The 24,978-nt window shown below is 44.6% G+C and overlaps 1 protein-coding gene across 1 annotated transcript in view; it reads right to left on the reverse strand.

The window, feature by feature from the left end:
* Positions 1-24,978, reverse strand: part of HGSNAT (heparan-alpha-glucosaminide N-acetyltransferase) — a 580,634-nt gene that overhangs the window by 237,549 nt on the left and 318,107 nt on the right. Inside the window, exon 11 of the mRNA XM_086937464.1 lies at positions 18,736-18,851. Within this exon, the coding sequence (XP_086793590.1) occupies positions 18,736-18,851 (116 nt within the window). The remainder of the gene's footprint in view (positions 1-18,735; positions 18,852-24,978) is intronic.

Raw genomic sequence — 24,978 nt, forward strand, 5'->3', positions numbered from 1 at the left:
ACACCACACGCAACACAGCGGCGAGAGAAGCAGCAGTGAAACTCGCTATGTATTGGCATCTCACCCCCGTCCGCCTGCACAAGGGAAACCCAGCGCGTAGCGAGTTCTGCTGGAGGGGTTGTGGGGAGAGGGGCACCCTGACTCACCTGTTGTGGGACTGCTCGGAACTCGGGACTATTGGAAACTGGTCCTGGATGACATGGACTCAATTTTTGAGACTGAAATACCGAGATTCCCAGCGTACACTTTGCTAGGTTTACCCAACTTGCTAACCTTCCCCATGAAGTCATTAAAGGGTAGGCAGATGGGCATCGCCATGCAAGCCGCTTCACAGCACGTACTCTCCCTGTGGGGCTCCACAAGTAGGCCGTCTCACACAGGATGGCTGCACAAGCTCTGGTACACACTGGGGATGGAGCGCATTCAGGCCACCCTCACCAACTCAACAGATGCGTTCCGCAAAACATGGCTTCCCCTGCTGGCCCTTTTATCCAGGGAATTCAATGAGGTTACCTGCCCCAAGTATCTTAGCCTTCTGCGTCTCACTGATGCCACACATAATCCCCGCTGAACCTCCGGAAATTGGTATTGGGCCTTTTAGGCCCGTTGGCGATCCATATGACACCACACGGCACACTGGTCGGGGTGGGGGAGGGAGAGGGGGGGTGGTGGGTGGGTGGGGAGTTATTGGTTCTCGTTTCTCTTCTTACTCCGTTCACTTGCATCGCGAGTCATATGCATTGATGATGTCATTATGGCCCTCTGGCATGTTTGTATTGAATGGCTATTCCACCTTAGGGAAGACATGTTGGTCTGTCCCGCCTGCTATGCATGCCATGCACCTGTACATTGTGCTATGATGTCTACTTTTCAACCTGCTGCAATACCCAATAAAATACATTTGAAACTAAAAACATTCGTATTAAATGCCTTATTAATTATAGTTGATTCAGAAAAGGGGGTGGTGATGAACAGAGTGTCCGAATTAAGCAGACCATTCTTACCCAGTCCAAAGATCAGGGCTTGATCCATCACCGTTTTTTAGCTCACTGCACCATCCCAGCTCAGAACCTGGCTACATGCAAATTAGTCTGTCCCTGGCCCAGTGCATCATGGGAACAGGGCAGACCAGACTACCAAGCCAATTCTTATACTGGGAAGGAAACAAGCTTCCGGGGACCGGTTTCTGGCATTTCAGCCGTCTTCGGCCCGGCTTGCTTGAATCCTGATGGTGCAATGAGCAAGGGACTCACATCTGAGTATACCCTTCCACGCTTATGGTGGACAAAATGATTCAGAAAAGGGGGTGGTGATGAACAGAGTGTCTGAATTAAGCAGACCACTCTTACCCAGTCCAAAGATCAGGGCTTGATCCATCACCGTTTTTTAGCTCACTGCACCATCCCAGCTCAGAACCTGGCTACATGCAAATTAGTCTGTCCCTGGCCCAGTGCATCATGGGAACAGGACAGACCAGACTACCAAGCCAATTCTTATACTGGGAAGGAAACAAGCTTCCGGGGACCGGTTTCTGGCATTTCAGCCGTCTTCGGCCCGGCTTGCTTGAATCCTGATGGTGCAATGAGCAAGGGACTCACATCTGAGTATACCCTTCCACGCTTATGGTGGACAAAATGATTCAGAAAAGGGGGTGGTGATGAACAGAGTGTCTGAATTAAGCAGACCACTCTTACCCAGTCCAAAGATCAGGGCTTGATCCATCACCGTTTTTTAGCTCACTGCACCATCCCAGCTCAGAACCTGGCTACATGCAAATTAGTCTGTCCCTGGCCAAGTGCATCATGGGAACAGGGCAGACCAGACTACCAAGCCAATTCTTATACTGGGAAGGAAACAAGCTTCCGGGGACCGGTTTCTGGCATTTCAGCTGTCTTCGGCCCGGCTTGCTTGAATCCTGATGGTGCAATGAGCAAGGGACTCACATCTGAGTATACCCTTCCACGCTTATGGTGGACAAAATGATTCAGAAAAGGGGGTGGTGATGAACAGAGTGTCTGAATTAAGCAGACCACTCTTACCCAGTCCAAAGATCAGGGCTTGATCCATCACCGTTTTTTAGCTCACTGCACCATCCCATCTCAGAACCTGGCTACATGCAAATTAGTCTGTCCCTGGCCGAGTGCATCATGGGAACAGGGCAGACCAGACTACCAAGCCAATTCTTATACTGGGAAGGAAACAAGCTTCCGGGGACCGGTTTCTGGCATTTCAGCCGTCTTCGGCCCGGCTTGCTTGCATCCTGATGGTGCAATGAGCAAGGGTCCCTTGCTCACTGCACCATCAGGATTCAAGCAAGCCGGGCCGACGACGGCTGAAATGCCAGAAACCGGTCCCCGGAAGCTTGTCTCCTTTCTGGTGAAGAATTGGCTTGGTAGTTTAGTCTGCCCTGTTCCCATGATGCACTGGGCCAGGGACAGACTGATTTGCATATAGCCAGGTTCTGAGCTGGGATGGTGCAGTGAGCTAAATAACGGTGATGGATCAAGCCCTGATCTTTGGACTGGGTAAGAGTGGTCTGCTTAATTCAGACTCTCTGTTCATCACCACCCCCTTTTCTGAATCGTTTTTGGCCACTATAGGTGTGGCAGGGTATACTCAGACATGAGGCCCCTTGCTCACTGCACCATCAGGATTCAAGCAAGCCGGGCCGACGACGGCTGAAATGCCAGAAACCGGTCCCCGGAAGCTTGTCTCCTTTCTGGTGAAGAATTGGCTTGGTAGTTTAGTCTGCCCTCTTCCCATGATGCACTGGGCCAGGGACAGACTGATTTGCATATAGCCAGGTTCTGAGCTGGGATGGTGCAGTGAGCTAAATAACGGTGATGGATCAAGCCCTGATCTTTGGACTGGGTAAGAGTGGTCTGCTTAATTCAGACACTCTGTTCATCACCAACCCCCTTTTCTGAATCGTTTATTAATTATAGTTGGCTTCAGTTTTTGTGCTCTTAAACCAACACATGCCATTTTTTATACTGGAAACAAAATAAAACTGTCCTACTTTTGGAAGAGGAAACTAAATATGTAATTGCATGCTAAATCATTGAGTTGCTCCAAGTGCTTAATTTCAGCCAGTGGTGCTGGTGGGGACCACCAACACTAATTTATGGAGACTAGCACGTCTTTTTCTGCATCAGACATTTACAGGGAGCAACAGAGAAGAACCCCAAACAAATCAGAAAGACTGAGAAATTGAAAGACTGAAGAAAAGTCATAAAAAGAGAAAGCAAGAACCTACAAGAGTCAGATATAAGGTGCAGGAGGTGCTTTACGCAGATTAAAGAGGCATGAGGTGTATTCAAGATTATGCAAGCCTGAGTATTGGTGTGCCAACATTTAATTGCAATGGCTGTGGCATCGGTACTCATTTTTAGGTCGAGCTGGAGTTGCATCCGATAGGATGCTCCAGTTCGACAACTTTAGTGAGCCGTCTGGGGGGAATTAGGGACAGGAGGGTGTTACGCGCCTCTGTTGCCGATTTAGCTGGATTTGGGTGCGTGAACGCGCACGCTTTCGCGTTCGTGAACAGGCGCGCACGCAGGCACACACAGGCGCGCACATGCACACACACACACACACACACGCGCGCAGGCAGGCACACACACACACACGCAGGCACACAGACACACACATACAGGCAACCCACCCCCCTCTTAACAGGCTCGCACCACTGTGGCCAGCGTGTCCAGGTCTTCCAGCCGGTACTGCGGAGGCTCCTCTGGAAGCAGCGGAGGCGGCTCCTGCAGAGAGGTAGGTGGGCACCAGGCTGCCTCCTCTCCTTGCCTTTTGCCAGTGCAAGGCATGTGGATCTGGCCGGGGGACAGAAGCTCCAAACGGAGACAGCGCACCTACAGCCGGCAGCGGCGCCCAGCTACACACAGAGCGGCGCGGAACACACAGCCCTGCCCACTCAACAACTACTAGCCAATACCAAACGCCCTAGGTCTCAGTACAGGCTCTATTGGCTGCGGCACGTTCCCACTCTTCCCAGGCCGGATACCACACTCGCGTTTTTTTTTTATTTTCATTCGCGGCCGCCAATGCTTGTTTAACATTGTAATAACACGTTTTCCCTTTTTCCGAACTGCAAAACTTGTTTTAATTTGTTATGAATGTTCACAAATTCTTCAGTCACGAAGTGCGTATGTCAGTCCACTCCTTTGATACCTGTATCCGGACAATATGGCATTCAAATGCTGTGAATATTAAAGACCCCTTTTAACGAAGGGAGCAGGCTCGCTCTTGGGTTCTTTTCCTAAAGCCGCACATTAATTGTATTACCCTTTACGTCATGCACACGTGCCCTTCCTTTGTCATAATTCCCCGTGCATTGCGGTCGCCTCACTAAGTGGTATCCTGTCACCCCTGCCCATCTAGACTTTCCGCTATCAGCACATGCTTATTGCAGGACACAGACACTTTATTGTATAGTCAACCGCAAATAGGCGGCTTTTACAGTAGAACGACACGAAGGAGGTTAAAGTAGGCATTTCCTCGCAGCCTTTTCTTGTGTGACTTAAGTTCGGGGTCATTTCTGTTTTCTAAACAGAAGAGGTTGTTTTTCACCAAAAATATGCGTTTATTTCTGCAGCACACAACTTGCTTATATGTCGTCTCTCTGTTTTACTTGTAGCTATTTTATATTAGTTAGTGCTGTTCAGGTACCCTCGCAATCAGTTAACTTGATCATACCATTCAACTACTGTTATTTTGCAACTTTCTTAAATATTTTGTAAAGCATGATCTGTGTTTACCATCGGTAAACAGTCATAATATCGATTCCAAAATATAGAATGGACATAATATTGAAGTAAAAATATAGAATGGACAAAATATCGAATGGACACAATATAGTGGTTAAAAATATCGAATTTAAGGTAAGTAATATAGAAGTCAAAATATCGAAGTATACAATTTAGGCATTAAATATATCGATTTTTTAATAATATCAATTTTTTTTAAGTGTTTTGTATGTTAGTATATGTGTGAAAAGTGTATATTAATGTTTGTAATGTATGTTTAATGTATTTTAAGTAATGAATTTTATGTTATTTAATTTTTGCGTAATTTAATTCTGTAGCGGGTTGTGGGTTTATAGGGGAATAGGGTGGGAAGTAATTTAATTGTAAATAATTAAATATTTGTATTTATTTATTAGTATTCATTTTGAATTTATTGTTATTTTTTAATTGGTAATTCATTTTTATTAATTGCCAATTAATTTGTAATAATGGATTCATTGTTAATTATGTTAATTTTCTGAATTTATTTTCTGTAGCGGGTTGTGGGTTTATAGGGGAATAGGGTGGGAAGTAATTTAATTGTAATTAAGTAAATAATTGTTTTCATTTATTGTTATTGATTTTAAATTTATTGTTAATTAATTTTTAATTGGTAATTCATTTCTATTAATTGGCAATTAATTTTTATTAATTGGTAATTATTTTGTATTAATTCAATATTTGATAATTGTATTATTGTATTTTCTGTAGTGGGATGTGGGTTTATAGGGGAATAGGGTGGGAAGTAATGTAATTGTAATTAATTACATATTAAAAATACTTTTTGTGAATTGATAATTAATTTACTGTTAATTTTTAATTGGTATTAATTTTTATTATTAATTATTTTTTGTTATTGAAATTGATTAGTTGTTAAATAATTATGAATAGGTTATTAATTTTTAATAACTAATATGTAGTATTTCTAATTAATTATTACATAATATTAAATTGGTTATTAATTTCAATTAATGTTTTATTGCTATTGATATTTAATTTATTTTTAATAATATATTAAATCATTACTTTCCCTACTGGTAAACTCACTGGAGTGGGGATAGTAATTTTCACCCTCCCGCTATCCAACGCTTTCCCTCCTGTTGCACTCTCTGGAGTGGGAATAGTATTTTTTACCCCTGCGCTATCCAACGCTTTCTCTACTGTTGCACTCTCTGGAGTGGGAATAGTAATTTTTACCCCTACGCTATCCAAAGCTTTCCCTACTGTTGCACTATCTGGAGTGGGAATAGTAATTTTCACACTCCCGCTATCCAACGCTTTCCCTACTGTTGCACTCTCTGGAGTGGGAATAGTATTTTTTACCCCTACGCTATCCAACGCTTTCCCTACTGTTGCACTCTCTGGAGTGGGAATAGTAATTTTTACCCCTACACTATCCAATGCTTTCCCTACTGTTGTACTCTCTGGAGTGAAAATAGTAATTTTTACCCTTCCAATATCCAACGCTTTCCCTACTGTTGCACTCTCTGGAGTGGGAATAGTAATTCTTACCCCTACGCTATCCAACGCTTTCCCTACTGTTGCACGCTCTGGAGTTGGAATAGTAATTTTTACCCTCCCGCTATCCAACGCTTTCCCTACTGTTGTACTCTCTGGAGTGCGAATAGTAATTTTTACCCTTATGCTATCCGACGCTTTCCCTACTGTTGCACTCTCAGGAGTGGGAATAGTAATTTTTACCCCTACGCTATCCAACGCTTTCCCTACTGTTGCACTCTCTGGAGTGGGAATAGTATTTTTTACCCCTACGCTATCCAACGGTTTCCCTACTGTTGCACTCACTGGAGTGGGAATAGTATTTTTTACCCTCCCGCTATCCAACGCTTTCCCTACTGTTGCACTCTCTGGAGTGGGAATAGTAATTTTTACCCCTACGCTATCCAAAGCTTTTCCTACTGTTGCACTCTGGAGTGGGAATAGTATTTTTTACCCCTACGCTATCCAACGCTTTCCCTACTGTTGCACTCACTGGAGTGGGAATAGTATTTTTTACCCCTACACTATCCAACGCTTTCCCTACTGTTGCACTCACTGGAGTGGTAATATTAAATGTTACCCTCCTGCTATCCTACGGTAAAATATTGTACATTTTTTATTAAAAACTTAAATTAATTATATCTTAATTTTAAGGTTATTTGAGTATTTTTAAGTATGTTTTAGTTAATGATATTTATTATTTCATTAATTTTAAATTACTTTTAAGACATTTTAAAAAATTCGATATTTTGACTGACTATATTTTTTACAGACTATATTTTGGATTCGATATTTTTGTACTTACCTGTTTGTAGATAGGAATTCGATATTTTGGCATTCTATATTTTGGTGACTATATTTTGGTAAGTCGATATTTTGTCATTCTATATTATGTCAGTGATCCTTTACCATCATCTCAATTAAAGAAGTGAGACGCGAGTGATCTATATTTTTATATAACTCTTTGATCCCGTGTAATCACTTCCGGGTGCATGGGCCTCGGTTCACATTACACGAGCGACGTCATCTGAATCGGTCTAGGAATTTATACAGGCAAGTGCTTTTACATCTGAGAAGACTCACAGTATTTGCATCGATTGGGGACAAATATGCAGGGCTCTTAGTGCTACAAATTTGGAAAATGGGGTAGTTCTGGTGGGGGCGGAGGCGGCAGAACGGAAGGGGGAGTTTGAGAGATACCGTCAGTACCAGTCAGCCTATAGGAACGCTAGAACATATGCATTAATTTAGTAAACTGTCCAAAAAGAAAGTGAAAACAAGGATGAATTTGTGAGCAACGCTGTCCCGGCTTACTGAATTGCCACATGCTACGATACCTACAAGTGATAAGGCACCTACTGCAGAGATCTACAAGTACCTAGTAGCAACTCGCGGGCTAAAATAGGTACAATAAGTCAGCTGGTTAACGTGTTTCCTACACAGATCTGCATGTAATCTGCTGTTCTCAAATGTGTTTTCCATAAAATAACCTATGGGGTTAATGCGCCATCTGCAGAGTACTGCCAGTAACCTGCAAGTCTCATTCTCTTTTTTGCTATAAGATAGCTCAGTGGGTTGTTGTTGCAGAGATCCTTGTCTAACCTGCAAGGCTTTAGTTCCAACACTGTTAAAATAAATCAGTAGTTTAGGCAGCCACAGCTGAATGTAACCTGCTAGGCTGAAGTTTGATTTCTTACAAGCTTTATCTCAATCTTTCACTTTTGTAAGGTTGATAAAATGTGTGCCATTGAGTCTGATAGTAAGAAAACAAGTTACTTACCTGTAACTTTGGTTCCCCAGTATTGGTAACTTTCATAGATTCCCATGCTTTGTATCATTCCCCGTCGTCGGACTGGGAGTCTCGGTAATAAAAAATATCATAGTAGTAGGTACAAAAGAGAAAGGAAAGGCCTAGGCCTCATTCCCTTTTGTAACATATCAGCCTCTTTTTGTAAAAGAGACCAAACTCTAGGCGTCAGCCAATCAGAAGAGCCTCACCCTTAGAACCTTCCTGAAGGAACCTCAGAGCCTCAGATTTTCGTAGCCGTAGAGTGCTAGACACCATACCTGCTGAAGGCTGAGCTTTCCCCGGGGAGGTGGGTGGGCGCATGGGAATCTATGAAAGTTACCAATACTGGGGAACCAAAGTTACAGGTAAGTAACTTGTTTTCTTGCCCCAGTATTGGAACTTTCATAGATTCCCATGCTTTGTATCAGAATAGCAAGCAGTAAAACATCATAAACACATTTTGTAAAGCAGTACATTATCACATTAGCAAGAAATTACAAAATGTGTCACCTCTGGAAGGTGGGATAGAAAGGAAAGCTCACCCATCACTTGAAGAGGTTTCTCAGGACAGCTTGGCCCACAGCCGCATCATCCTGCTGCAAGGATTCTAAGCAATAATGCTTAGTGAACGTGTGTACGCTGCTCCAGGTAGCAGCCCTGCAGATGTCCTTGACATGTACCCCCGCAAAGAGGGCCGAAGAAGAAGCCACCGACCTTGTCGAGTGAGCGCGGATCTTGCCCACCAGAGGTTTTCCTGCTAACTGGTGGCAATGCAGAATGGCACTTGAAATCCATCTCGAGATCCCCTGCTTGGACAGAGGGAGACCCTTGTTTGGACCGCCGAAGGCAATGAATAATTGCGAAGATTTCCTAAAGTCCTTGGTGCGGTCTATGTAGAACTTTAGACATCGTTGCAAATCCAGAGTGTGCAATGTCTTTTCTGCTGGAGTGACTGGGTTCGGAAAAAATGTTTTAAGTATGACTGGTTCATTTAGATGAAAGTCAGTGGGGACTTTTGGAATGAACTTTGGGTTCGTCCTTAAGATGGTAGTGTTCTTTTTGAATTGCAAAAATGGTTCTTGGATAGTCAGGGCCTGTATTTCCCCCACTCGCCTCGCTGACGTGAGGGCCAAGAGTAGAGCTAACTTCCACGATAAGAACTTTAGGTCTGAGCGGTGAATCGGCTCAAAAGGTCTTTTCATTAGCTGAGCTAGGACTAAGTTCAGATGCCACGTTGGAGGAGGAGATCGCACTGGTGGATAAACCCTGAACAGGCCTTTGAGGAATTGCTTGACAATTCTCGCAGACCACAAAGAAGGACCCGAGTCCGCCCTTCTGAATCTCGAAATCGCCGCTAAATGAACCTTGATGGTAGAATGGGACAGATTAGACTTAGCCAGCGAGAGTAGGTAAGGCAGGAGCTGATGAGGTTGTGACATGAAAGGATCAATCTTTTCTTTATTGCACCAAATACAAAATCTCTTCCACTTTAATCTGTATGTTTTGTTCGTGGACGGAGCCCTCGCCTGAGAAAGGATGTCGTTGACCTCAGTGGAAAGTGGGACATTCATGTATTCTCGCTGGTCAGGAGCCATGCGGTCAGGTGCAACGACCTTGGGTCTGGATGCCAAACCTGCCCTCCGGACATTGCCAAGAGATCCGGAACGTCCTCTAGCGTTATCGGAGGTACCAGCGATAGCAGATGTAGTTCGGTGTACCAGAATTGTCTTGGCCATGCCGGGGCTATTAGGATGAGTTTGCATGGTTCCGTTTTCATCTTCCTGATGAGTCGAGGAAGCAGGGGGATCGGTGGAAATGCATAGAGGAACCTCCCCGTCCAGGCTATCGACAGGGCATTGCCCAACGAGTCTTGGTGATGGAACCTGCTGGCGTAGGCTGGACACTTTCTGTTGGTTGGAGTTGCAAAAAGGTCCACCTCTGGTGTGCCCCATTGTTGAAAGATTAGATCCAGAACTTGTTGCTTCAGCTCCCACTCGTGAGTGACTGAGGTGAGTCTGCTCAGTCTGTCTGCGCCTTCGTTGAGCACTCCTGGTAAGTGCTCCGCCCTCAGAGAAATTCCGTGAAGAATCGTCCATTCCAGAATCTGCTGAGCCTCTCGTGACAAGGGAAGTGATCTGGTCCCTCCCTCCTTGTTCACATAATGCATAGCCGTGGTGTTGTCTGTCCTGACTAGCATTTGTGAACCCCGGAGACGTGGAAGAAAGGCTTGAAGGGCCAGCCTTATTGCTCTCAGCTCCAACAGGTTGATGTGTAACTTTTGGTCGCTTGGGGACCAATGGCCGCTGACCTGCAGGTCCTGCATCACGGCTCCCCATCCCTCCAATGACGCATCCGTCGTCAGTACGTGAGGCGATGGAACGCTTGCGAAGGATAGACCTCGGCATAAGTTCTGTTGATTTGACCACCAACGCACTGCATCTTTCATGTCTCGAGTGACCAGCACTTTGTCGTCGAACGATCCGTGCACTTGTTGCCACTGAAGGTCCAGTTGCTCCTGCAGGGGGCGCATCCGGAGCCTGCAGTGCGGGATCAGGGGGATACAGGATGACATTACCCCCAGCAGCGACTTGTAGCTGCGTACAGAAAGACACTTTTTTCTTTGAAGGTTTCCTGCTAGTGTCTGCAGTTTCTGAATTCTCTCTTGAGTCGGAAAGGCTTTGGAAAGCTGCGAATCCAGCATTGCTCCGAGGAACCGAGCCCTCTGTGACGGCAGCAGCGTGGACTTGTCTCTGTTCAAGGTGAGACCCAGATTGTGGAACAGAGTGGTGCAAGCCTGCACCGCGTCCTGCGCTAATGTTTTGGTTGGGGCCTTCAGTAACCAATCGTCCAGGTAAGGGAAGACCTGGAAGTGGTGTTTTCGCAGGAATGCTGCGACAGGTGCCAGCACCTTCGTAAAAATCCTTGGAGCAGAGCGAAGGCCGAATGGCAAGACTCTGAATTGAAAATGGCTCTTGGCTACTGTGAAGCGTAGGAACCTTCTGTGCGCTGGGTGAATTGGGACATGGAAGTACGCGTCCTCCAGGTCGAGTGTGGCCATATAATCCCCCGGGTTGATCATCTTCAAAACATCCTGCAGGGACACCATCCTGAAGGATAGGGAGATGAGATAGGCATTTAGCTCCCTGAGGTCGAGGATGGGACGCCATTTCTCTCGCGTTTTCCTCACCAGGAAGAACCTGGAGTAGAAGCCCTGGCCCCGTTGATTGGAGGGGACCGGTTCTACCGCTCCCTTGCGGAGCATCTGTTGAACCTCTAGTCGTAGGAGATGAAGATGACGCAATGGTATGGCTGATGGGGGTCTGGGTGGAGGGACTTCCGTAAACTCTAAAGTATGTCCTCGTTTGATTATGTTGAGCACCCAACGGTCCGATGTAATTTGGGACCAATTCAGAAGGAATTTTGACACCCTGCCTCCAACTGATGATCTCTTGGAGGAGGGAACAGTAGGTAGAGCCAGGAGGCCGCTATTGGCGTTTAGATGAGTCCCGTCCACGGGCAGCCTGCTTGCCCTTATTGTATGGCCGTGTATAACCAGAGGACTGGCCCTGTCTCTGCTGGTAGGATTGGCGATTTTGTTGGTATCCAGAGCTGGTCGAAGAGTAGCGCTGTTGTTGATATGCGCCCCTGTAAGTGCCACCTCTGCCTCTCGTGCCCCTAAAAGGAGTTCTGCGGTACTGGAGCGTTCCCAACGATCTAGCCGTCTCTGTGTCCTTTTTTATCTCCTGAAGGGTGTCGTCGATTAGTTTGCCGAAGAGTGCCTCGCCATCAAAAGGAAGATCCAGGACCTTATTTTGGATTTCTGGTCTAAACCACGTCGCTTTCAGCCACCCCTGGCGCCTTAACACTGCCGCTCCTGCCAAAGCTCTAAAGGACGTAGTGGCAATGTCCATGGCACAATCTATGATCTCCATGGAGACCGCTTCACCTTCTTGCAAGGTCTTCTTGGCTTCCAGCCCCGATTCTGGAGGAAGTTGATCCAAATAGGGAGCTATATCGCACCACAACTGGCGATCATATCGTCCCAGTATCGCCAAAGCATTGGCTGCGCGAACCAGAAGGCTAGCGATGGATGAAAATCTCTTGCCTGTGCTATCCAACCGACGTCCATCCTTATCAGGAGGGGCCGTTAAGGGTGCAGAAGGGTTCTGTGACTTCCTTTGCGCTGCCTGTGAGATTACAGAGTCCGGCCTGGGATGACCTGTCAGGGCAGCCGGTCCATCCTCCGGCGCTTTATACTTCTTGTCAAGGCGCGGTAGCACAGGGACTACCGTGGCTGGGTTTTTCATGGTCTTTAACCCCTCCTCCCATATATGGTCCACAATCGGAATGGACCTCGTAGACTTACGGTGAGTGTCTTTAAAGTCATACAAGAAACAATCCGTTGTTTGCGCAGGCAAGACCAACTTAAATCGGCCGGCTGCACGTTCCATCAGTTGGTGAAAACTACCGATGTCAGCAGGAGGAGAATCGCCTAGGTCCTGGTGTGGCGATGCCTGATCCGGGTGGACGTAATCATTGTATTCATCTCCATCCTGATCCGAGTCCGGACGATTATCGGAAGACACATCCGTGTCATTATTATGATCCCTATCCGGATCATCTGCTGGATCAGACGGAGTCTGGGGCAGTGGCCGCTGTGGTTGAGGAGGAGACTGCACCGGGTGCATAGGTGGGACAATTGAAGAGTGGTCCCTAACTGGAGTTGATGGAATAGATCTTCTCGGAGCTGGGCGCTGAGCCTTGGATTTATAGTCATGCAACATCTTGTGCAGGTCATGTAGGAAGGACGTCGGGACTGAAACCATGCCCTGTGATTCATATTCCCTTGGCTCATCAGTTTGTGGGTAGTAACCGCCACCCTGTTCATATGCTTCCTCCGAGTCAGTTTCTTGACTTTTAATGAGTAGTTGCGAAGGGCTATTCGCATAATCAAAGCCATCCTGACCGTCTCCCTCAGAGTCCTCCTGGTCTAGCAACAGTGTGGGAGGCAATGATGGCACTCTTCTTGGGGACGTCATTTCAGGCGTGATCCTCGTAAGAGAAATCGTCACCCTCCTCTCTGCAGCCAATATTGTAGGCTGCTCCGTCGATGCCGGTGAAATCCTCGTCGACGAGATAGGAATGGAGGAAGTCGTCGTCGACGCCACCGACGACGAGCCCGCCGTCGATGTCGAAATCGTTGTCGTCGTTGAAGCACTCGTCGACGACATGACCGTCGTCGACACCGTCGTCGACACCATCGTCGACGGCGTCATCGTCGATGTGCCCGTCGTCGGCGACGTCGTCGTCGTCGGTATCGCCGTCGTCGCCACCGCCGTCGACGGCTTCTTCGTCGACGATATCTTCACCTTCTTCGGACGATGTCGTCGGCATACTGTCCGTCGACGCTGCAGTCGTCGAGGTCTTCTTCGACGACGACGGCGCCTTAGCCGTCGACGCTCCCGTCGACGAGCCCGTCGAGGGAACCAATTGGATCTTGGGCTTCATTTTCGTCGTCGACGGAGCCACCGTCGACGATGTCTTCGTCGTAGAGGACTTGGAACTCCTCTCAGAAGAATGTGAAGAGGGTTTCTTGAAGGCTGGGTCAGTCTTCTCACCCTTAGGAGGCGAAACCAATTCCGTCTTGCCCGACCCACTGCGGTGGGGGGAACCTCCTGAACCCAGGCCATCAGACTCACTGGGGGTCTTCCTTGAAGCCTTAGAGGGGCGCCCAGTAGAGGAAGAGGGGGAACCTCTACCCCTTTTCACTGACCTTTTAGAAGAAGCGCAGGACACTGATTCCTCCTCATCACTGGAAACTCCATGTTTCCTCTCCTTCTGCCTCTGCAACCATGTCAGAAGCCTTCCAGCACGATCTCTCAAGGTCTTGGTGGAGAGAGTGCGGCAAATTCGACAGTCCTCTGCCTTGTGATCAGGATACAGGCAGTAAATGCAATCCTTGTGTTTGTCTTCCACAAACAGCCTCTTCTTACCACAGGTGGAACAGGGTTTAAAAAGGGCTTTTTTCTTCTCAACTTCAGCCATTTTGATGAAGAAAGGTGTTTCCTGAAGAATCTGAAGAAAAATCTGAAGAAATATCTATATAAATGAGTTCAAAAGAGTAGAAATAGAGCAGAGCTCAATGGAGACTCCCTAGCACAACGTGCGGTAGAAAATCTGAGGCTCTGAGGTTCCTTCAGGAAGGTTCTAAGGGTGAGGCTCTTCTGATTGGCTGACGCCTAGAGTTTGGTCTCTTTTACAAAAAAAGGCTGATATGTTACAAAAGGGAATGAGGCCTAGGCCTTTCCTTTCTCTTTTGTACCTACTACTATGATATTTTTTATTACCAAGACTCCCAGTCCGACGACGGGGAATGATACAAAGCATGGGAATCTATGAAAGTTCCAATACTGGGGCAATATATAAATATCTATTAACTTGTAAAATAATTAAGTTAGCCTTTTGCCCTTCATTAATGTTGAATATTAATTTGATTACCGACATATAAAACAAACATCGCATACATAGGTCAGTAGTAGATATGTGTTCAAATATAAAGCTTGAGATAGTATATGCTTAAATATCTCAGTTTTGTATTGCATGTGTGACAGCGCTATCAGCCAGCACTCTTTTTTTGTGCCTAAATTAGGTTGCAATCTGCAATATAGTGGTTATGCTTTGTTACAAAATGTAAACAAAACAGGTGATGGACAGAATGTGGATCAATATCACACATTCACCCCAGTCCAAAGATCTGGGCCCAAATCCATCGTTTTTTTGCACTCCACACCACCCCGGGTTAGACAATGGCGATATGCAAATCAGCTCTGACCCTGTGCCCCATGGGAACAGTCCAGTCCAAACTACAAAAGCCATGTCCTTCCCAGAACGGAATCAAGCATCCGAGGACCGGACCGGTTTCGAGATAACACCTCTCATCAGCCCGGCTAGCTTGACTCCAGTGGTGTGGAGTGCCTGGGACCCACGTCTGAGCATCCCCAGCGCACTTATGGCGGTATTGCAAACAAAACAGGTGATGGACAGAATGTGGATCAATGTCACACATTCACCCCAGTCCAAAGATCTGGGCCCAAATCCATCGTTTTTTTGCACTCCACACCACCCCGGGTTAGACAATGGCGATATGCAAATCAGCTCTGACCCTGTGCCCCATGGGAACAGTCCAGTCCAAACTACAAAAGCCATGTCCTTCCCAGAACGGAATCAAGCATCCGAGGACCGGACCGGTTTCGAGGTAACACCTCTCATCAGCCCGGCTAGCTTGACTCCAGTGGTGTGGAGTGCCTGGGACCCACGTCTGAGCATCCCCAGGGCTCTTATGGCGGTATTGCAAACAAAACAGGTGATGGACAGAATGTGGATCAATGTCACACATTCACCCCAGTCCAAAGATCTGGGCCCAAATCCATCGTTTTTTTGCAGTCCACACCACCCCGGGTTAGACAATGGCGATATGCAAATCAGCTCTGACCCTGTGCCCCATGGGAACAGTCCAGTCCGAACTACAAAAGCCATGTCCTTCCCAGAACGGAATCAAGCATCCGAGGACCGGACCGGTTTCGAGGTAACACCTCTCATCAGCCCGGCTAGCTTGACTCCAGTGGTGTGGAGTGCCTGGGACCCACGTCTGAGCATCCCCAGCGCACTTATGGTGGTATTGCAAACAAAACAGGTGATGGACAGAATGTGGATCAATGTCACACATTCACCCCAGTCCAAAGATCTGGGCCCAAATCCATCGTTTTTTTGCACTCCACACCACCCCGGGTTAGACAATGGCGATATGCAAATCAGCTCTGACCCTGTGCCCCATGGGAACAGTCCAGTCCAAACTACAAAAGCCATGTCTTTCCCAGAACGGAATCAAGCATCCGAGGACCGGACCGGTTTCGAGGTAACACCTCTCATCAGCCCGGCTAGCTTGACTCCAGGGGTGTGGAGTGCCTGGGACCCACGTCTGAGCATCCCCAGCGCTCTTATGGCGGTATTGCAAACAAAACAGGTGATGGACAGAATGTGGATCAATGTCACACATTCACCCCAGTCCAAAGATCTGGGCCCAAATCCATCGTTTTTTTGCACTCCACACCACCCCGGGTTAGACAATGGCGATATGCAAATCAGCTCTGACCCTGTGCCCCATGGGAACAGTCCAGTCCGAACTACAAAAACCATGTCCTTCCCAGAACGGAATCAAGCATCCGAGGACCGGACCGGTTTCGAGGTAACACCTCTCATCAGCCCGGCTAGCTTGACTCCAGTGGTGTGGAGTGCCTGGGACCCACGTCTGAGCATCCCCAGCGCACTTATGGCGGTATTGCAAACAAAACAGGTGATGGACAGAATGTGGATCAATGTCACACATTCACCCCAGTCCAAAGATCTGGGCCCAAATCCATCGTTTTTTTGCACTCCACACCACCCCGGGTTAGACAATGGCGATATGCAAATCAGCTCTGACCCTGTGCCCCATGGGAACAGTCCAGTCCGAACTACAAAAGCCATGTCCTTCCCAGAACGGAATCCAGCATCCGAGGACCGGACCGGTTTCGAGGTAACACCTCTCATCAGCCCGGCTAGCTTGACTCCAGTGGTGTGGAGTGCCTGGGACCCATGTCTGAGCATCCCCAGCGCACTTATGGCGGTATTGCAAACAAAACAGGTGATGGACAGAATGTGGATCAATGTCACACATTCACCCCAGTCCAAAGATCTGGGCCCAAATCCATCGTTTTTTTGCAACGATGGATTTGGGCCCAGATCTTCGGACTGGGGTGAATGTGTGACATTGATCCACATTCGGTCCATCACCTGTTTTGTTTGCAAATTCCGCCCTAAGTGCGCTGGGGATGCTCAGACGTGGGTCCCAGGCACTCCACACCACTGGAGTCAAGCTAGCCGGGCTGATGAGAGGTGTTACCTCGAAACCGGTCCGGTCCTCGGATGCTTGATTCCGTTCTGGGAAAGACATGGCTTTTGTAGTTCGGAATGGACTGTTCCCAAGGGGCACAGGGTCAGAGCTGATTTGCATATCGCCATTGTCTAACCCAGGGTGGTGTGGAGTGCAAAAAAACGATGGATTTGGGCCCAGATCTTCGGACTGGGGTGAATGTGTGACATTGATCCACATTCGGTCCATCACCTGTTTTGTTTGTTACAAAATGTAGTCATCTTGTTTTTCTGTCTACATAAAATATTGTCTTTCCCACAAAATCATGCTGTTTTATTGTAACCAAACTTGCTCGCATGTCTTCCTTCTCTAGTGGTAATAATGCAGGGCTTTTTATTTCATCAGAAACAGTATTCACAGGAGTCATTGACAAGTTCAAAAGTATTCAATGTGTTGTCGTGATTACCGTCATATGGGAATGTCATTATGCTAAAAATACATGGGAGCTAAGCTATGTTGCAGTGAATGTGCGATAATGTGCTGCATCTCCAAATACTTTTAAGGTCCTAAAGGCGAGACCGATTGCATTGCAAATGCTTTTTTTCCATTTAATTCTGCATGTTGGCAACAAAAAGTGTTCACAACGTGTATGTAACAAGCAGAATCACTTCACAAATAAAGACAGGTTTTCAACAGTGAAAAATTAAAGGATTTTTTTCACGTATTATTCTTCATGTGACATACATAGTTTTTGTATTGAACCCGTTAGGGAGTTTCAGCAAACGAAAAACAAACACAGAGGTGGAGTGGAGGTCGAAGACAAAATTTACAACTTTATTATAAACAAAAGCTCACTCTATCTATCTATCACATCACCACCGCATCACTCAGCACCACCACAGCATCACTCAGGGGCACCACAACATCACTATGTCGTCACCACAACATCACTCAGTGCCACCACTGCATCAATCTGTGCAACTATTCAACAACAACTGGTTCAAATATGTTATATCAATGTTTCAAGCTTTATTACAAATGTCACAAAAAGATGTTAATATTTCACTTCTGTTCTTGGATTTTCGTCACAATAAAATACACTGAACATAATCTTCACAAAAGTTATTTACAAAACTTTAAGCTATTGCCATTATAAATTACAATAACTTTTATTTAAGTATTTATTATTTTAAAAAAATTAAAAGCTATTGTTATTTGTAATATCAATACATCTAAGTCACGTAAATACAACACATATTGCATTACAAATGCTATAGGTGTCATATTTGCAAAGTTATAACTATTGGCATTGTAAATGACAAAGCTATTAATGTCACTATTTTCAAAACCAACACATAAATAAAAATTGTGTCATTTACAATACCAATAGCTCAAACTTTCCTAATGCGAGACCTATTGCATTGCAAATGCTTGTTTTTTAATTAGGCACTGGTTGTGCCGCTTCCTGACCCCACTACTGGTGGTTCAGATGGACTCTGCAATCCTTGCATCAAGAGTACCACTGAGGATGTTACTGATTCCTTTTTTCACTTTTAAAATTACATGTTGTGATCAAATTTGGCAGTCAGCACTCATACAGGAAACATACAAAATAGAAACAGAACCAACCTCTTGTGCTTTGTTCAAACAACATCAACTATATGCCCATTATAGAAGCCTAATTAGCATGCACAGCATATCTGACGTTTATTTGCATAATAATTTCAAAAACCTCTTACCCTCTCAGTACTCTCTGGCATAGCTTTAACAAATAATAATTCCAAGATGGAAACCACAAGATATGTAAAACCAAGTCTCTGAAGGACCCCAGGAATGCGAACATTGTTCCATGATACTATGAAAGGCAAAGAAATAAAGGAATGATGCAAAACAAATAAACATTTGGTGAACATATAGTACTCAAAACACGATAAATATACCAATGCACAGCTGCACCATAACAAAAGTCCATAAGACTAGGTATGGACTCTTTTAGAACCAAAGACTGTATATTGCGATCAAGTAGCTCAGCGTTTCAAGAAATATGTACTGGAGTCAAACACGGCTAATAGAACTTGTGGAGGGAACCTTTGCCAAATATTTCCAGTGACTGGATACCAACCACATCGTCATCACTCCATGCTACATTGAAGACACTATGAAATGATACAAACATCTGCTGATTTGATATCCGGAATGTGAGAATTGCTCGGAGTCAGGAATTCTCAAACATTCTGCTGATATGACACCATTTCCTTTCAGTAACCCGCAATCCATATTTGAAAGTCTTGTGAAATCTCTAACTCACATTTCAACATTACTAGTGTTATTCTGCCTTATTGCTTCATCTTCCCCTTTTTTAAGCAACCACATCACAGTTTGTTTGGAGTCCTCTTTGGCCTGGGCCTTTGGTTTTGCAATACCCTATGAATATGACTGTCATTTCGACAGGGGTAGGACAAGTAAAGGTTTGGGATTACTAAACATATTTTCAGGGACTTAGAAGCAAAGACATCTGACCAGCGGCAAAACGATTTACTTTGTGTTATGTATAGCATGAAGTGTTAACAATTCATAAACGTATTATACTTGTGAATATTTGCAGTGAATAAAGCACCGATTTTTTTACTAACTTGGAATTTGCTTAGGCTACTTGCTGGCCACAATCACTGGTACAAAGTGAAGAAGTATTAAGCTAAGTCTGATAAATAAGGGGTCATAAAAGTAGTGAACAAGTCAAACACCGCTACAAGATGCATCTCTGATCCGGCCCAAAGATTGAAATCTGCTGTGTAGTCATTCTGACCTTTGTCATCTGAGATAAACACGCCTATGCTCTCTTTCCATTGGACTTTTTTTTGCATTCTTCTGTGCATATTTGAACGTACAGACTGTCTTTATTGGTCTTCTGACATGAAAACTATTTCGTAAATTGCTGCATGTATGTGAATGTTGCTTCATACAGTGTCTCTTATAGAGCACTTTAAAGTGGGTGCTATCCTGTGTGAAATGCTTTGGTAATGTTATTGTCCACCATCATAGCCCCGTCCAAATAACAACCAAACACTGCCTTTGTCAAAAATAAATGACATGTTTTTACCTCCTTCTAAGCTTTGTTGGCAGGGTGCTTAGGGTTTGTCTGCAGCCATATGTTTCAGTCCGGTTTGCTTTTCCTCCATTTTTTTGTTGGGCCAATGGGCACTTGTTGCATGTTGGCCTCTTGCCATTGCTTGGCTCAGGACATCTATATATGTGTGATGGTGGTAGACAGTTGTAGGGTGAAGCCATTCCAATTTGGCAATTGTGTACTCTCCAGAGGCTCCGGAATGTGACTCAACACTGCTCTAAGGTGATGTTTGCAAGCAAAGGTGCACAACATATGCATACAGAGTTCTAGGATCTAAGGCCTTTACAATATCCAACATGAATCATGATTTTAGTGCACTATTGCACCATGCACAGGAATGTAATATGTTATACTGACTCTTGACCTATAATAATTAGCTAAATTGTCCCATTATGCTCCCATCAAGACTGACCTCATAGATAATAGATCACCGGTCTGATCCCTGAGATTCCCTGCACTCTAACAATCAGCTAAGAGGAAGTATCCATTTAGGGCTTTCTAAGCTGAAACCTCTAAAAAAACACATTATTCCATCCGTCACTATAATGTATTGGCTACGTTTCTTTTTCCAATTCTTCCTCAAGTCATGCGTATAGTTGACATTTCTTTTTATCTTGAAATACTTTTCCTGGTGCCAGGATTTAGGTTTTATACTTCAGATTGGAGGTTAGAGTTGTATTACTATCAATGATTATTTATACTGGTACATGTAGCACTGACTCACACCCAAGGTGTTGCAGAAGAGAATATTTTTATGAGTGCTGAATTTATGGATTGACTGGGAGTGGGTTACGGTTAACAAAGGTTTGGTTGAAGGGCTGGCCCCTACAACCTTCCTTTGATAATGTACTCAGGAATGCTCGCTCGGTAGTAGACAGATGCCATATTTGCAGTAGAATTTCATCCACAAGTGCGTATCACGAGACAAGCTTGCCTGATTATTTATGCTACATACTGCAAATTTTAAAGGTTTTTACTGCATAGTCTTGTAATTTTATTACAATTAATAGAAAGATAACTTTGCTTTCTGTGCTGTTTTCAACTATGACGATTTGACCTTGACAGTGGCAGTTTAAAACACGTCCAAGTAATATTCCCACTAAAAGAAGTATTTCAAGAGTATTGGATAAAACACGTCCACAGAATCCACCCTACACCGCGCTTAAGCCTTTCCAATCATTAGGTAGGAGAGTCTGGATTCAGCTTCCATGTACAATGCCTCCTGCTTGATGATTAAATGTCCCTTTTCCTTCCCTCTAGTATCCTTTCTTTCTTTCTCACTTCCCTTCTTTCACCTCTTCCCCCCTGCTGATGTATTCTATTTGCCGAGCAATGCAAACTCATACCTGATTTTATTGGGATACGTGTTAACGTTTCATCTGTCCCATATTCCTGGGTTCTATAATGGTTCTATAATGGTCATGCATTTATCTGCCCATTTTTATATAATAACTTTGAAATCTTTTTATCCCAATCCAGTAGTTCTTTGTTAGATAGTCCTTTTTAATTCCTGATTATTATATATTTATTTCTGATTCTTATGTATTGCTATTGTATTACAAATGTATTTCTTTTTACCTAAAGCAATAAAAAATATTTGAACTAAAAAAAATGTGCACAAGCGATGGCACTCCTCTGTAACTTATTCAAGTAAAATTGGAAAAGTTTCATAGTTATTTCTAGTGTGTTGATGTTAAAATTAATGTTTTAGTATTCGGCTTATATATTTTGGATAAATAATCATTTACACTTATTGTACGGACCATAGTAAAGTCAAAAGGCTTGGTTCAAGTTTTAAGAGCTCAGGACTGCTTACAATTTGGCACTGAAGCAGCCATAACTCGTGTCAAATACTAAAGACTACACATCTAGCTCAACTTTGTTTTTTTCCGAGACCAATTTTAAGCCTATTGGGCTTATTTGCTGGATTTTATCTATTCACCCCCTGTGCCTCTTGTGTTGATCATGCTTCAGAGGTCATTTACCAACCACCCTTGAGTATCACCATTCAGTGCCTCGAGGGCTGTGAGAAAGGAGGGTGTTGACAAATTTCCTGAGCTTCTCTGAATCTCCATGTGTACATAGCATATGAGATTACAGTTGTACCTATCCAAGACGGAGAAGAATAAAACAGATTGTAACAGCAGTTTGTCAGTGAAAAAGGAGCGGCCTAGAGCGCGTTAGTGAACATACTTATTTTAATTGTTCATAAACTTCACCAACTTTGTACATTAATTATATATATATATATATATATATATATATATATATATCTCCAATCGACAGTCGTTCTCACTTCCACACAAGAACGATATCCAGGCCACAGTTCCGTTCCAAAGTGTATTTATTTCAAGAACGCACTCAACGCGTTTCGGGAAACAAGTTCCCTTGTTCACGAAACGCGTCGAGTGCGTTCTTGAAATAAATACACTTTGGAACGGAACTGTGGCCTGGATATCGTTCTTGTTTGGAAGTGAGAACGACTGTCGATTGGATACGGGGGAGTGGCGATCCCGTCCCGGCCCGCCGCTGCTAGCGGCCATCAAAGCTTTCTTCGCCGAATTGGAGGTAGATATATATATATATGGATTATTTCACTGTGACATACACATTGTAGGATTACTCATCATTTGTGCTAATCCTCCCCTTCATTTATTGTTCCATGCATCTACTTATCATACTTTTTTTTACCCCCCCAGAAAGGTGCCATCAATACTGTAATCACTGCGAATTCTCCTTCGCCCTTCCATGGTGCCGCGCATGCATGCTAGTGTTTCAGCAAATGCATACAAACCAATAGTTCCCACTCATAGGAACTCATAGACCCCAAAACCTCCCCTTGCAATGCAAAATCAGTTATTAATTTAAACAATACATGCAGGTCCTGTGAAGCGTTCGCATCCGTCCTTTCTGCACACATTCTGAGCTTCTCAGGATCTGTTCACTCCAACTCTTTCAATACATCCTCCGTCCATTGGGATATGTCGATAATCCTGCCATCTAATTACTATATGCCGCCTGGCTAACACCAGCGCAAGAAGCGCAAACCTGTGCCAAGCTTCTTTACTTTTGGATTTTGGTACAAGCCTCAAGAGGCACTGTCGAAAGCTCGAAAGAAAGTCTCCAAAAGCATTCCCATTGCTCTTCTTACCTTGGACACAAGCACACCCCAATATAATTGTAACATAATGCACAATCATGTCACATGGAGGAAGGCAGAGCCACACTTATCCATGGGAAAAAATTAAAAAGGCAAATATGTTTGTCTATTTGACCGAACGCAGCATGGCTGCCTATGTGAGCAATGTCTGTGCAACGCTTGGAGTTAAACAGCTTTCAAACCCTGTTTCTAGGACCAGGTGGACTAAAGGATTTTGTGATCACTAAGCCTTTTATTCACCAAATCACTGGGTTTGCAACCACAAAATCTCTGTTTGCTGTGTACAACCCTGATTTACAAGTCGGAAAAGTTTTTTTCACTCGTAAAATGGATTTGTGACTGACAATAAATCTCAATCTGGAAGGGGTGTAAAAAGGGCATTCCTTCCAAATCGCGATGTAGTATGGTATGTGTTCAGGGGTTTACGACAGCAATTCTAGCAGCAAAACTGTAAGAAGTTACCAATACCTCAAAAAAGATGCTAATTAATTTGCAAAGGAAAAGAGGTCCCATTCGGACCCTTCCTCTTTGGGAACTGGACTGCCAGCCTCAGGAGGAGTAGGCAGTCATCCATCTGACCACTGCCTGTTGTTCTTGATGTTTTTCTAAATGGATTTTTTAATTTAGGCAGCACAGGTTCCTCTAGGGAACACGGACTGCTTTTTAAAAACAAAACATTTTTCCTTTGGAAATGCAAATACAGGGATGGTGTTGTAGTGTAGTTCCTATATTCCCAATAGGCTCTGCGCATTGGAATAACATAAACAATAGTATAGACGTAGGACTGAGGTCGACTAGGTCTCTATTGAATATGTTAGACTTAATTGTGTGTGCCAGCTAGCTCAGAGGTCACTAGAAACTTTCTCGAGTAAACAAGAAGGTGTTTAGCTTTCCTGAATAGACAAGAAGGGATTAGCTTCTGACAACCGCATAAACATGACAACTTTGCTCCCTCCAGAATAAGGAGTATATCTCCAGAGTCGCAGAAACAATAGATAGCTATTTTACTCAGTCAATCGTGCATGCTTCGTTTCACCAGAAATGCAGAGAAATAGAGAGATGGGCGTTTTCAATAAAAGGGTTATTTATTGAGCAGCCTTCTTTCTCATGCAAGAGAAATGAATTGCCACAATTGCAATACTTGTTATAAAGTAAGGTGCGTACAGTAAAAGGAGCATTATGAAATAATACTGTAAAAGCATTTTTATGGTTTCTGAGCCATAAGATACTTAAAATGGATAAAATACATACAATGATAAAATAATGACTAAAAGTACTCAACTGGTGTTTCTAAGATACGCCTACCCCAGTGTACCTAACCTAAGCCTAGTACGTGGGAAGGAGTAGATGAGTTACAGTTTTTGACAAGAATCTGAATCAAGAATTCTCTATGGGTCTAATCAGCTCCGTACCTTAGGTATAGAATGAAGGAGGTCTTGTATCTCTCTCTCAGTACTCGATCTCCCAGCAACCCGCAAGGGTGACCGGAAAACACTGAAGCTGGATTTCTCTGTAGGAGAAAAGACAGCGTCTCTTTCAGTGCGTCAGCAGGGAGGGTCGGCTTCCTTCGGCATTCACATCAGCAGGGCGTCGGGCAAGTAGATAGCCAATCTGCTCCAAACCACTGTGTGTTGCTTAAGGCAGATGCTGGTATATTTATACCTGGAAGGTGCCGGGTTTGACGTAAGGTTGGAC

The sequence above is a fragment of the Lissotriton vulgaris genome, chromosome 9 (genome assembly GCF_964263255.1).
Source record: "Lissotriton vulgaris chromosome 9, aLisVul1.2, whole genome shotgun sequence".
Taxonomy (NCBI): Eukaryota; Metazoa; Chordata; class Amphibia; order Caudata; family Salamandridae; genus Lissotriton; species Lissotriton vulgaris.